Source organism: Ipomoea nil, unplaced genomic scaffold (assembly GCF_001879475.1).
Source record: "Ipomoea nil cultivar Tokyo-kokei standard unplaced genomic scaffold, Asagao_1.1 scaffold1895, whole genome shotgun sequence".
Classification (NCBI taxonomy): domain Eukaryota; kingdom Viridiplantae; phylum Streptophyta; class Magnoliopsida; order Solanales; family Convolvulaceae; genus Ipomoea; species Ipomoea nil.
Window position 1 is genome coordinate 1,570,437 of NW_017618323.1, and position 13,844 is coordinate 1,584,280.

The 13,844-nt window shown below is 36.0% G+C and overlaps 1 protein-coding gene across 2 annotated transcripts; it reads left to right on the plus strand.

The window, feature by feature from the left end:
* Window positions 1-335: 335 nt before the first annotated feature.
* Window positions 336-6,219, plus strand: LOC109193482 (PLASMODESMATA CALLOSE-BINDING PROTEIN 3-like). 2 transcript variants are annotated; one of them, XM_019344319.1, is made up of 4 exons: window positions 336-563; window positions 1,215-1,454; window positions 1,977-2,010; window positions 5,575-6,219. In XM_019344319.1, the coding sequence occupies exons 1-4, from the start codon at window positions 512-514 to the stop codon at window positions 5,876-5,878; spliced, it is 630 nt and encodes a 209-aa protein (XP_019199864.1). In that variant the 5' UTR covers window positions 336-511; the 3' UTR covers window positions 5,879-6,219. The 2 variants fall into 2 exon arrangements, with proteins under 2 accessions (XP_019199864.1, XP_019199863.1); XM_019344318.1 differs by having other exon boundaries at window positions 338-563; window positions 5,569-6,197.
* The last annotated feature ends 7,625 nt before the right edge of the window (window positions 6,220-13,844 follow it).

The window sequence follows — 13,844 nt, forward strand, 5'->3', positions numbered from 1 at the left end:
CTTTGTTTGAAGAAAACCAATAGTTTATTTATGTAAAAACGTAACTTAAAAAATGAAAATAGTCAAGTGCACAACTCAACTGATCAACTAACTCAAAATAAGTCGTGGGACCATGAGTGGTTAATTTAGACCACAGACAGATGGTAACAAAATCACTATATTCGGAGAACCCATATGCATTAAGTCTTAATAAAATGTATAGAGGTTTTCCAAAAAAAAAAAAAAAAAAAAAGGAATAGAGAAGTGGCAGTGGCCGACACATGAAACATTTACACACCAGGCTGGTCCACCAACAGCCCGCCATCTTCAGTCTATATCATCACCCAGTACTCATCCTACATACCATTGCTGCCTTTGTATTTTTCTGTTTGGTAATTTTTCCTTTCCCAAACACGCCTTTATTTCTCACTCTCTCCCAGTCCCACCACCTTCTCCTAAGCTACCAGGCCTTCTTTGTTTATCGTCATTATATTCTAAGAGGGCTTCTTCTTGTGTTATCTCTCCATCTGCCATGGCTTCTTTAGTGTCTGCATTGCTCTTTTTGGCCATGGCTGGCCACTCAAGTAAGCTTTCTTCTTTCTCTTTTCTTTTATTTACCTTATTTTATCCTTCAGCTTAAAGTTTCCTTTTTATTCAAAGGCTGGAAAATGATGTTATCCGCCTTTAAATAGCAATGGCAAGTTGAGTCCCCCCCACCCTTTTCTCCTTTCTGCATTTTCCTTAACATTTCTTTCAATTCTCTGATATTTATAACAAAACACAAATAAAGATCCAAGCTTTCCCATTTATAAACTACTTTGCTATGTTTTATGTATATAATAATGCTTTATTTTCAAAGCTCTTCTTCAAGTTCAAGTTTGAATTGAAACAGATTTTAAAGATTTAAAAAGGTAAATCCAACCAAGATGACCAAGGATATAGATTTGTAACCACAAGGTTACATGTTCGAATCTCAGCTCTCTTGATTTGAGTCGGTCAGCTATGGACAACTTAGGTTGGTTTATCTTTTGTAGTTCTTTAACAGTTAGATTTACTTAGTGGGTTTTCCAAAGATTGGGACCATTTTTAATCTCTTGATTATAGTTATGATTTTAAACATTCTTGATTATACCCTCTTAATATATTAAGCTAGCTAAGATAAATAAAATAAAATCCAAAGAATTGACATTATTAATAACTTGTACTTTTCATTTTTATTTAATGGGGTTTGGTAGGTGCAACATGGTGCATTTGCAAGGGAGGGATGAGTGATAGTGAGTTACAAACGACACTGGACTATGCATGTGGGAATGGGGCAGATTGCAACCCCATTCATCAGAATGGGCCATGTTATAACCCCAACACTGTAAGAGCTCATTGCAATTATGCTGTCAATAGCTTTTTCCAGAAGAAGGGCCAAGCTGCAGGCACTTGTGACTTCTCTAGCACTGCCTCCATAACCACAACTGACCCCAGTAAGTCCCCATTATTACCTCTTTTTTGCTATTACTAATTTTCATTGTTGTAAAAATCGTCCTAGACGGCCGCCTAGGCACCGACTAGGCGCCCCTAGACCGAGGCGATTTCAGTCCTAGGTGACTTTTCGGCCGACTAGGTGTCCTAGGCGTCGAGTTGGCGCCTAACTCAGCCGAGTCGGTGCCCAACTAAGTCGAGTTGGTGCTCAACTCGGTTGAGTGTTTTTTTTGCCTGCTCGGCTACTCATCTTTTACATTTCTCCAATCATGTACTCAACTAACCAGCTAACATATGCATTTGGTTAGTTTGAGAATTATAACAGTCTAAAAACTCCTAGCCCTAAGTGGAAAAAGTGGAGACAATATAGTCAAATTACTCGACCGCCTAGGCGTTTTAGGTGCTAGGCACCCCCGAACGCCCGACTAGCGCCTAGCGCCTTTTGCAACATTGGTAATTTTACTTTTTTTTTTTCTTGGAGATCAGATTTTCTTATTTTATATATTTTTTGGTGTGATTTCTAGGTATAAATGGTTGTGCTTATCCCTCCAGTGCAAGGTATGACTTCCTTCTATAACTTGTTTTCTAAGTAGTAAAGTATAACAATTATTGATTAGTTCTTGATCAGGGTTGATGAATATGACAAGTCCTGTAGGTTTCTGGGTTTCATGTCTTTAGGTCCTTTAACTGTAGTATTTGATGATGGGCATTTTGTGGCTATGGCACTAAAGTCAAGTTTTAAAAAACAAAAAATGACCTCTAGAGTGGCCAAGATAGCTAAGGATACAAACTTGTAACAACAAAGTCACGAGTTTCAATCCCAATCTTCTTAGTTTTAGTCGGTCAGCTATGGACAACCTAAGCTGGTTTACCTCCTGTGGTCCTTTGTCGGTTAGAATCAGAAGGCGGGGTTTACCCAATGCATACTCTCGAATAGTGACGGTGCATTCTCTGATTTCTAAAGTCTTGATGCAAGAGAAGCATGCATTTTGATTTTTGATAAGGACCACTTTGCACAGTAGTACATCAAATTTTGGATCTGCACATCATTAATGTTGTCTGTCTTGTATGTAAAAGATTGCTCATTTATTGCAATCTACTATTACAGTCTTCATCATATATTTATATTCATATTCATCATGTTAAAAGAAAAAACAAAAAGAAAATAATAAAATAAAAACACCATGGTTCTAGACCCCCTTTTGGATTAGGTAACATCCAGTCATCCACCATATACTTCAAAACCTCTTAAAGTAAACAAAACACAGGATTAGTGAGATTAATGTTAATCCCATGAACCAAACAACACCATGTAGACCCCCTTCAAGTCATTGAATTGGTTAATTAGCTACAACTGTGGTCTTAATAGTATGTGAGTATGTGCTCATTTTTTTTGCCAATAGGGTTGGTGTTTTTAGTTAGTAATAAAAATGATTTTTTTTTTTTTTTTTTTTTTTTTGCAATGTGTTTGTAATTAAACCAAATATCTATTTTGGGTCATATAGTAAGTAGAATCAGAAGTCATGAAAATAACTTTTTACTTTTGATTTCCTTTAAGTCAAAAGGAGGTGAGGGCAGTGAAAATATTATATTGCACAAAGTGGGTGGCTGCTTTTATGAGATTAGACTATTAGTCTTGTGATCCTTTATATAGCTGTAGGGGGATGAGCTCATCACTAATATAAAAAAAGATTACATGATAAATCTCTTCAGTCTCCATCCATATATATATATATATATATATATATATATATATATATATATATATATATATATATATATATATATGTAACTTTTCCCCTACAGAGTCTACTAGCTTTGAATTTATAATGCTTGTACGGGCTTAGATCATTGGTTCAGTAGACAGTATTTGGGAGAAGAGACCAATGCTCGAACCTCGATAGCGGTAGTGTGGGGATTATGTCCAAAGTGGACAGATCCCTTATGCGCACTGACATTTGGCCATGTATGTTGAGACATTGAGTCACCTACCGTGATTTACATCCTCCTAAATGTTTTGTCGGCCTGGGGTGTGGGAGACCTTTAGGGTTGGAGATTCAACATTTCGGGAGAAGCTTTGAATTTATAATTTAGCATCATTCATGCTAGTAAAAAGTAAATTAAACCCATTTGTCTCTAACCTTTATTATTTCAAACTTTTTTTAAAAATCTAATCTATGACTTCTTTCTGTCTCTTATATCGTATCATAGTATGTTACTATGTTTGCACTTGCATGATAATGATGTCCATCTCCTTGCCCTTTTGGTCATGCATAAATCTCACTATTATATTGTTACACCAATGAACAATGATAAATATATAGACTGAAAGTAAGGAAATTAAAGCTTAAAATTACTTGAGTCTCACTATTGCCAAGATTGTGACTTTCCACTCTTGGCCCAAGAAGTATATATGGTTATTCAAATATATATATTAAAATTATTATTGCCTTGAAAGCATCCAAAGCTTCAATTGGCTTCTTTGCGAAATGAGAATGCTACTTGGACTTTCTATTTTTACTCCCGACTTTTACTCCTTCACTTTAACTTTTGATGTAGATATTTGTTTTGGGATTCACAGAATGAAAGTATACCACATTATGAAGTAAACATAAGGGAGTAGAAGTTGAGAATCCATGTAGTAAAACTCTTTGTGAAATGGCAAAATATGAAAAATATTACATGGATTTCTACTTCAACTCCCACTCACAAATTAATGTAGACACTTTTTCTTAGACCCACATAATGAAAATATCCAATCATTAATTGCCACATCATAGAATAAAAGTGAGCGAGTAGAATTTGAGAATACATACAGGCCCTGTTTGGTAAAGGGTTGTTAATAGCTGTTAGTAATTAGCTGATTGGATTAATTATAAGGTATAACTAGTTGATAACATTACTAGTTAATAACATTAGCTGATTGTAGAAAAGTGTTTGATAAATTAGCTATTAGCTGTTAGTTGTTTAGTATAGTTTCTTATCTGAAAAAGCTAATTGAAAAAGTTGATTTTGAATAAAATTTGGGAGTACATACATTACAACTCGCAAAATATATTAGTGTAAAAAGTCCCCTTTTTTTATTCTAGGGTTAGACATTCTTGGTCCTTGTGGGTTTTTGTCAGATGAGGAGGCAAATAAATGATGGAGCACATGTAATACTAGTCCTAGTCCTTTAATTTGTGAAAAGTAGGTGGGAATGAGGAGAAGAAAAGTAGAGAGTGAGTCATGTATGTATAGGACTTTCCTGTCCTCATTGAAACAACAAAATCTGTGAGTGGAGTGATGGTAGTGAAGGACAGACAGGTGCTTTGAGATAGGTGCCCTTAATTTCTTTCTTTCCTTTCTTTATTGACAGACGTACATTTGAGATGTCTTTAAATCTATATATGCATGCATGTGATGTAGTATGTAGAGGTAAATCCACAACTCTTTTGAATGTAAGTAAACCTTGCCATGTGATTCTAACCGGCAAAAGATCACAAGAAAATAAACCAGTTTAGGTTATCTATAACTGACCGGCTCAGACCAAGGGGGCAAAGATTCAAACTTGTGACCTTGTGGTTACAAGTCTAAATCTATTGTCATCTTGATTGGGGTTACCCTTATACTTTTGGTTCTTTCTTGGGCTTGGGCTTGGGCTTGTGTTTCTATAGTACTGTGTAAAAAAAAAAAAAAAAAAAAAAAAAAAAAAAAAAAAAAAAAAAAATATATATATATATATATATATATATATATATATATATATATATATATATATATACACACACACAACGATTGTATATTATAATCGTTGTATAAAAATTGACGTTTATTAAGCATGGTTACAGTAGGCGACAGGAGGTAGAGTAGCGCCTAACGCCTACGCGGCTAATTAAAAATAAAAAAAATTAGCAAAGCCTACTTGGCTAACTCGGCCGAGTTCGCCGCCAACTCAGCCGAATTGGATGCCTAGGCAGCCGGCCGCCTAGGGGCTAATTCGCCTCGATCTAGGAGCGCCTAGCACCCGAGTGGCCGCCTAGGCCGGGTTTTGCAATAGTGATATTAGGTAACCTAGTAGTATTACATTTCTATTGTAGTGTATGAGGGGTGGTTTAATTTGCTTGTGGTGTGCAGTGGAAGTGGAAGCACAAGCCCTACCACACCTTCAACTGGGACTCCATCTACAAGCACAGGCAGTGGTTCTTCTCCAAATCCAATCATCACTACTACTCCCACTACTACTACTACAGGCGGCAGCGGTGCTTTAGGAGGTGGCTTCAACAATGGTGGTTTAGGTCCATCGGGTTCAGGTGGTGTCGGCACCTACAACGATATGAGTCATGCTGGGATTTCAATGCTAATAAGGAATAATGCCATTTTCCCCTCCATCACCCTCCTAATCTCAGCACTAGCACCATTATTGTGGCTTCAACAAGGCCAGTAGATCGATCTTTAGATGAACGAACTTCTTTTTCTAAATACTGTCTACTGAACCAGTGCGGGCTTTGGATGAATGAACTGGTGGCAACATTATTGGATGGGTATCTCAAAATTATTGATGTTGAAAATTTTATTATGTGCACTAGTGGTGGGGAATCAGGCAGTACGTACATGTGATAGCCACTGCACTTACCCTTTAAGGAATATCTTTGGACAGCCATGCATTTTTGTTTTTTTTCTTCTTCCTCTCTATCTCTCTCTCTGCCAAAGATCACGGGCGTTGTTAGTTCCTTATATGGATTCTTCAATTGTTATTTCATGAATCATGGTCCATCTTACATTTTAGATCTTGCAATTAACATATTATATATATATATATATATATATATATATATATATATATATATATATGCAATTAACATATTATGTACCTCTAATTTATTTATAGGTACATAATCTGTTACTCTGTAATATATAAACACATAACATGTTAACTATAACATATAATTGAATATTATTTTGGACCAAGATAAGGTGAATTAATCTTGGTCTATGGTATAATTTGTCATGACATATGGGGCCCACCTCCTTTCCGGCCAATCATTATTGTGTGGACCATGGTCCACACAAGTTGTGTGAACCATATTTTGTCTACTGTAAAATAATGTACATTCAGTACAAAAATAATGTATATTCAATACAAAAATAATGTATATTGTATTCAGGGGATGTACATTATTTTTGTTCTGAGTGTACATTATATTGTATAATGTACATTCAGTACAAAAATAATATACATTTAGTATATTAAAAATATACTTTTTGTTATGGTCTACATAACATTGTGTGGACCATGGTCCACACAATAATTTGCCCTTGCCGGCTTGACTCTTCTCCCAAATGATGCCTTATTTTCATTTGTATTACGGTGTGAATAAAGTAGCAATTTAAATTAAATTATTTGATAGGGAGGAATATAATTATTGGGAATGAGAATGAAAAAAAGTGATATAAAGACTTTAAATTAAATTATTTGGTAGAGACTAAAAAGTGATAAATATATATATATATATATATATATATATATATATATATATATATATATATATTTGTATCCCTTCCTTTTCTCTTTGGAGATGTCCTTAGTGTTGAAGTCTAGAAGAAAACCTATTTAGTTATTTTTAATATTATAAAACCATTAATTTTGATCCTAATCTTAAGAGCATCCATCTTAGGTTTTTGTAGGCTTCCGCAATAAAGAAACTTGCTTCTCCTGACCATGATATTATGGTTCCTTGATTCTCATCCAAGGGGAAAATAGTTTAGCTCCCTATCTTCAGTTTCCAAATGATTTGCTTCAAATTTGGATGAAATTGCATGATTGGATCATTATTTTTTATTGTGTTAAGATGAATGAACCAACATTTGTATGATCCAGTTTTCTTCAGAAAGCCATTACTCTGGAAATTAATTCTAAAATTTAAAATTAGAACTAATTCCGTAACATCAGAATTAATACCCAGACGGTACTTCGAAGAGCGGTTCGAATGGTCCGAAACGTGAGTAGTTCGAAAGGTAATCACTCTGAATGGTACCCAGAAGGTTATGGGAGGTGTCAACCATTCAGTGATTAATACTCGGATTGAGTCAAGCCTTTTTCAAGCTTATTTTGAGATTTGATTTGCACTCCTTGCGCGCGAGAGAGCGCATTTATGCTATACTATTCAACATCCCTCTAAAAGGGTCTTATATATATAGTGGTGCAAATCCCCTCATTTTTCCAATGTGGACAAAGGCTACTTATAAGCCTTTCCACCTTCATTTCCCAACTCAAATGGGTCTACTTTGAGAATCAATTTCTCATTCAACCATTATCCATTTTGAGCGTACAATATATCAATCTCTTCGTCTCACTATGAAGAACCCGAATCCACTTTGACCTAACCCAAATTGGAAGTAGACACCACATATATTTGTATCACAAAATGGTCACTTTCAATGCCACTTTTTATGCTATTTTTCTAACAATCCGCCACATAAATGAAAAATTGATTTTCGGGGTTGTTTTAAAACGGTTGATCCCTGCATAAGATAGGTAGGTGTTACCCTTTGAACCGTCCCTTCTGAAGATATATTTACTATACTGGTTGTTCGGTAGAACGCGATGCCTTTGAACCGACTGCTGTTTGTGTAGACGATGATATATCCCATATATATATGTCAGTTATCGGTCACCGACTAATAACCAAGTCTTACTAACCGCAAAATTGAAATTTTTTCAAAGTTAATAACCGTAACCGACCGATAATCGATTTTTCGGTTGGTTCGGTTATCGGGCAGTTAACCGATATTTTGCTCACCCCTAGACACCCCCACACTTTTAGGTATTGGTAGGAAGGTTTCCTCGCTTTCCACAGCTTATAAGGAGTCTTGTCGAGCTTTTTGCGGGGTACTTTGTTTAAAAGGTAATTACTTGTTAAAATTGCCTCACCTCACATATTTTGAGATAGACTCAAACTTATAAGTATCACATTCATCATCTCTTTCAATGTGCGATTCTTGCGTTCGGCAACACCATTCGATTGAGGTGCGTAAGGTGCTATATGCTTGTGTATGACACCTACACTTGCGCAGAAGTCACCGATAGGTGCTTCGTACTCACCACCTCTATCGCTTCTAACATTCTTAATCTTATGATTAAGTTGGTTTTCAACTTCATTCTTATACTGAATGAATTTCTCTAAGGCTTCATCTTTGCTTTTCAGCAAATACACATAACAAAAACATGTGTTATCATTGATAAACGTGATAAAATATTTATTACCACCGCTCGTTTGTATCGATTTAAAATTGCACAAATCACTATGGATTAATTCAAGTGGTTCAGTTTGCCGTTCAACCGATTTGAAAGATGCCTTAGTTAGTTTTGGTTCAACACAAATTTCACATTCATTATTTGTGTTTATTTGGAATTTAGGAATATGGTTAATGCTAATTAATCTACGTATAGAATTAAAATTAACATGACCTAGTCTACCATGCCATAAATTGGAAGACTCGAGCAACTTTACTTTTATTCATTACGGTCATTACATTGAGCTTGAAAATCCCATCAAGCACATAACATTTTCAACTTTATCTAACTCGAAAACCATACGGAATCCATGTTTGTTCAGCAGCGAGCCAGACACAAGATTCTTCCTCAACTCTGGAACATACAACACGTTGTTTAACGTTAGTTCCTTCCCGGAAGTCATCTTCAGAACCACATTGCCTACGCCCTCCACAACGAACTGAATAGAATTTCCCATTTACACCTTTTTGCCCTCAACAGTCTGGAAGGTGCTAAACAGCTCACAGTTGCAATATAGATTCATTGTTGCACCGGTGTTGATGAACCATTCGCGATAGTTGGAGCCCATGAGGTTCACCTCAGTCACCATAGCCGAAATGTTGATCTCGGCATCCTTCTGGCTGCCTTCTCCAACAACGTTGGCTTCAGAACCATTGTTCTTCTTTCTTGGAGCTTTGCATTCAGATAACTTATGGCCATTCTTGCCACAGTTGAAGCATTTACCATAAAACTTTATTTTGGTAACGCCTCCCTTTGGACCTAGCTTCTGCTTGTCTTTCTTGGCTTTCTCGGAGCTTTTAATGTGCTTCACAACGTTGGCCTTAGCATCACCAATGACAAGAATTTTTCCATCATTTTTCATGTTCCCCTCCTCAATTTGGAGTCTTTAGATAAGGTCTTCCAGGTTCATTTCCTTTTGCTTGGGTTTCAAGTAATTCTTGAAATCTTTCCAACCTGGAGGCAACAAGTGGATTACAGACGCCACTTGGAAGGCTTCACTCACCACCATGCCTTCATTACGGATCTCGTCAAAGATTAATTGTAAATCTTCAACTTGACTAAGCACCGTCTTGGAATCAACCATCTTAAAGACTTAAAGTCAAAAAATCGACCGACAACAAATTTCTTTGTGCCGATATCCTCGCTTTTATACTTGTGATCCAAGGCTCCCCACAACGCTTTCGTTGTGCCAATTTTGCAATATACATCGTATAACGCATCACACAAATCCATTGAGAATATAGTTTCGACAAAGGAAGTAAGAATCATCCCCATATGCCAACCGCCATCGCAGATTGTGCATCATGTTCTTTATCTCATGAACCCTCTCGGTCAAGAACCTTGCCAAGCCAAGAGTTGTTAGGTAAAGCATCATCTTTTGCTGCCAACTCTTGAAGTTCGATCCGTTGAACTTCTTCGGCTTTTCAGCCGAACCACTCGGTACTGAAACTGGTACCCGCATCGTGGGGATGTACCCCTCGGTGCTCCCACTGGTTTGTGAACCAACGTTCACCGGTGCCTGGGAATCTGTAACATTGTTGCCACTCGCACCATTGTTATTTCCAACATGATCGTCCCCATTGTTATTTTCTAGCAATACGGGGTTCTCCATCTTCTTCAAGGAAAATAATAGAAAATAAGGTTTTAAGCTTGTAACGAAATAATTATACGAAAATATTATTTCTAGAAAAAATACAAGCACAAGCAATTAAAGGTTTAGGGGTAGTACGAGTTGAGCAAAATACTCTTTCCTTAAAACTTTATTTGCTACCTCCCAAAGGTGTTATGAGTGTTGTAACTTAGGTTTCCTAAGATAAAACGTACTACGACTCAATGTTTGAGAACTCAAACAAATGAGCCTAACGAACTAGAATACGAATAGAACACATACAGAGGAGGAGGAAGATGAGCCAGGTTTTTTAGAGCAAACTATATGCATATGTATGTTGTGTAAAATCCACATGCTTAACTAAGGCTTATATATATAGGATAAATGAGGATAAATAACATTTATCATGACATTAACAATGATAATAAAATCAGTTTGTGCAACCTTCATAACAAACAACCATTAATCTGGAAATTAATTCTAAAATTTAAAATTAGAATCAATTCGTAATTAATTTCGTAACATCGAAATTAATACATAGAACGGTACTCCGAAGAGTGGTTCAAATGGTTCGAAAGGTAACTACTCCGAATGGTACCTATCCAACCGAGCAGTCCAAGTCTCCATTAGAATGGTAGACCCAAGTTATTACTCAGACAGTAGCTAAAATGTTAGATTTGATTTACACCCCTCCCTGCGCGCAAGAGAGAGCCCCTATGCTATACAATCCAACAACATCCCTCTAAAAGGGTCTTGTATATATAGTGGTGCAAATATCTTTCTTTTTTCAATGTGGGACAAAAGCTATTTATAAGCCTTTCTACCTTCATTTTCAACTCAAATGGGTCTACTTTGAGAATCAATTTCTCATTCACCCATTATCTGTTTTGAGCGTACAATATATCAATTTCTTTGTCTCACTACAAAGAACCCGAATCCACTTTGAACCGACTCAAATCGAAAGTAGAACCCACATATATTTGTACGACAAAATAACTACTTTCAATGCCATTTTTATGTTATTTTCTAACAAGAAGTGTGTTACTGCCAGCAAGGATGTTTTTGATGAGTGAGTTAAAATAAGTAATATTTAAACTAAATTAATTTTAGTTGTTATAGATTATTATTCATATATTTACTTATCTTTTTTTAGAGGCATCCTACTACTGCAAGATTAAGGAACAAATCATTCCCATATTTAGATGAGTTGATGAATGTTTTGGGAAATGATCATGCTTCAAGAGCTGGTCTAGAAACCGATATGATGTAGTGGAAGAACTAGACCAAAGAAGATGAAAATCTTTGAAGAGATAATGCAACTACCAGGATTTTCTACATAAGAGATCATGAATGCTGGGGAACATATTCTGAAAGATATCACAAACTTGATACCTTATTTGCTTTGCCAAAGGAGCTTAGGAGCCACTATGTTGTGAAACAACTATCCTAGATCAATGCATATAATCCAACCTATGATTTTCATGGTGGAGATGATGCATAGACAATTGTTGTCCTTGTAGCCTTTTTAGTGAATTAATATGGATATGAAGTTGCTATTTTTGTGTGTGGATAATGGATATGTTAATGTATTTTTTTTTTTTTTTGTAGGATGGTTTGTGAATTAAAGTAGATCACAGTTGTAATATTTTGCTACATATCATGAATTATGTAACAAGATAATCAGTTTGTAGGAATTGCATGTTTGTAGGTTTTAATTTTTGTGTTGTATGATATGTTATATCATGAATTACATGTTTGCAGTTTTTTAGTATGTGGTTGAAATAGCCAATATTTTAGTTTGATTATGATATTATAATAGGAGTGATGCCACACCATCGAAAAGTAGAAAATCTACTTTTTGATGGATTGAACCAATTCCACCTTCCAGTGGAATTGGTTCAATCCACTTGAATGTGGAATTATATTATAAGAAGTTTATGCAATATTTTTAGGAAAGTTTATGATAAGTGCCAAAGATACATGCTTTTATGAGTCATTGAGGGGTTGTGTTGTGTTTATGTGGAGTTGTTTGTGGATAATTTATGATGTAAATGCCTTGAAAATGTGCTAATATGTTGCAAAGCCGTATACATATGTACACTTTAGTGTTGTGAAGGTTTTGAGCTAAAAGAAGAGCATTCTGGCGACAGTTCGGTAGTTGGAGCATATCTTGAGCTAAGAGTGTCCAAATGAGGTGATTCAAGTGGCATTGGAACAGCAACTTTAAGGGCTACAACTTTCATGAAAATCGAAAAAGCTAATTTGAACTGTGCCGCATCCACGAACCTTCCACGATTGTGGAGCGTTTGTGGATTCAAAACATAAATTACGACTGGATCCACGAAAGTGGTGACTTCGTGGATTGGGATCTGGGCGGAAAATTAGCATTTTAAGCAAAGGTTTGTGACGGGATTGACTATCTACTTTTTATTCCATCTTTCCAATTAGAGTTTTGTAGCTTAGATATTTCTCTCTAGGTTAGATCATCTTCTAGATCAAGCTATCTTCAATTCTCTATTTTCCTAGCAAGAAGATCTTCAAGGATTGTAGGGGGAATTGACAACTTCTCTTGTAATCTTGGATTGGCTTCTTCAATGATGATTGATTGCATTTGCTATTGAGTAGATAACTTCATTATACCTAATTTCCTCCATTGATTTCTCAATTGCTTTTGTATCTCAATCTAGATCAATGATGCTTGGCTAGAATCTCTATGTGAATTGGATCCTATTTCCTTGTGGTGTATATGGATTGATCAAGGTAGTTGTGGCTATGTGTTGATGTCTTGTTGTAGGAGGAGTTTGTATGGACTATTGTGTGTGAAATGCGCATCACATGCATGAAGGTTTGAGTAGGATTATGCTTACAAGATATTGAGGCTTAATCATAGACTTGTCCCCCTTGCAATTCCCTTCTTTAAGTTCCGAGAGGCCGAAGATTGGAATGAGATGTAGACAACATGTTCGATGAAATGTTCATAAGGAGCGTAGTCACTTAAAGGTGTTTCTATACCTATGATATACCTAGTAGACCGAGAGGTGAACGGCATTGGAAGTCATCTCACATAGACTCATTCACCACATAGTTTCCCTCCTAGGTTGATTCACTTCGCATACACAAGGGATATGGCAATCCAATTCACCTCACACCATCTTTGTTTACTTCATTGCTTTAGTTGCTTACATTTACTTTACCTTGCACTCTACCTCTTTTGAATACAATGCTTTCTCCTAGCTTTCTATTGCAAATGTGCGCTTGTGTTTGACCACACAATATTCAATTCCAAATTGTCCATCCTTTGAGAACGACATTCTCATGAATCTTCATTCCCAACCTTCTTTCCATCACACGCTTACTACACCTTGTCAGTTTATCTATCAAATTAAATCTTATTTTAGACCAATGGGGGTTAATTGGACAAATTTTACTGTGGACCATGGTCCATGTAGTAGTGTGATCCATAAAGTAAGTATCATTCTAATTACTCTTTAGTTTTATTTGATAATA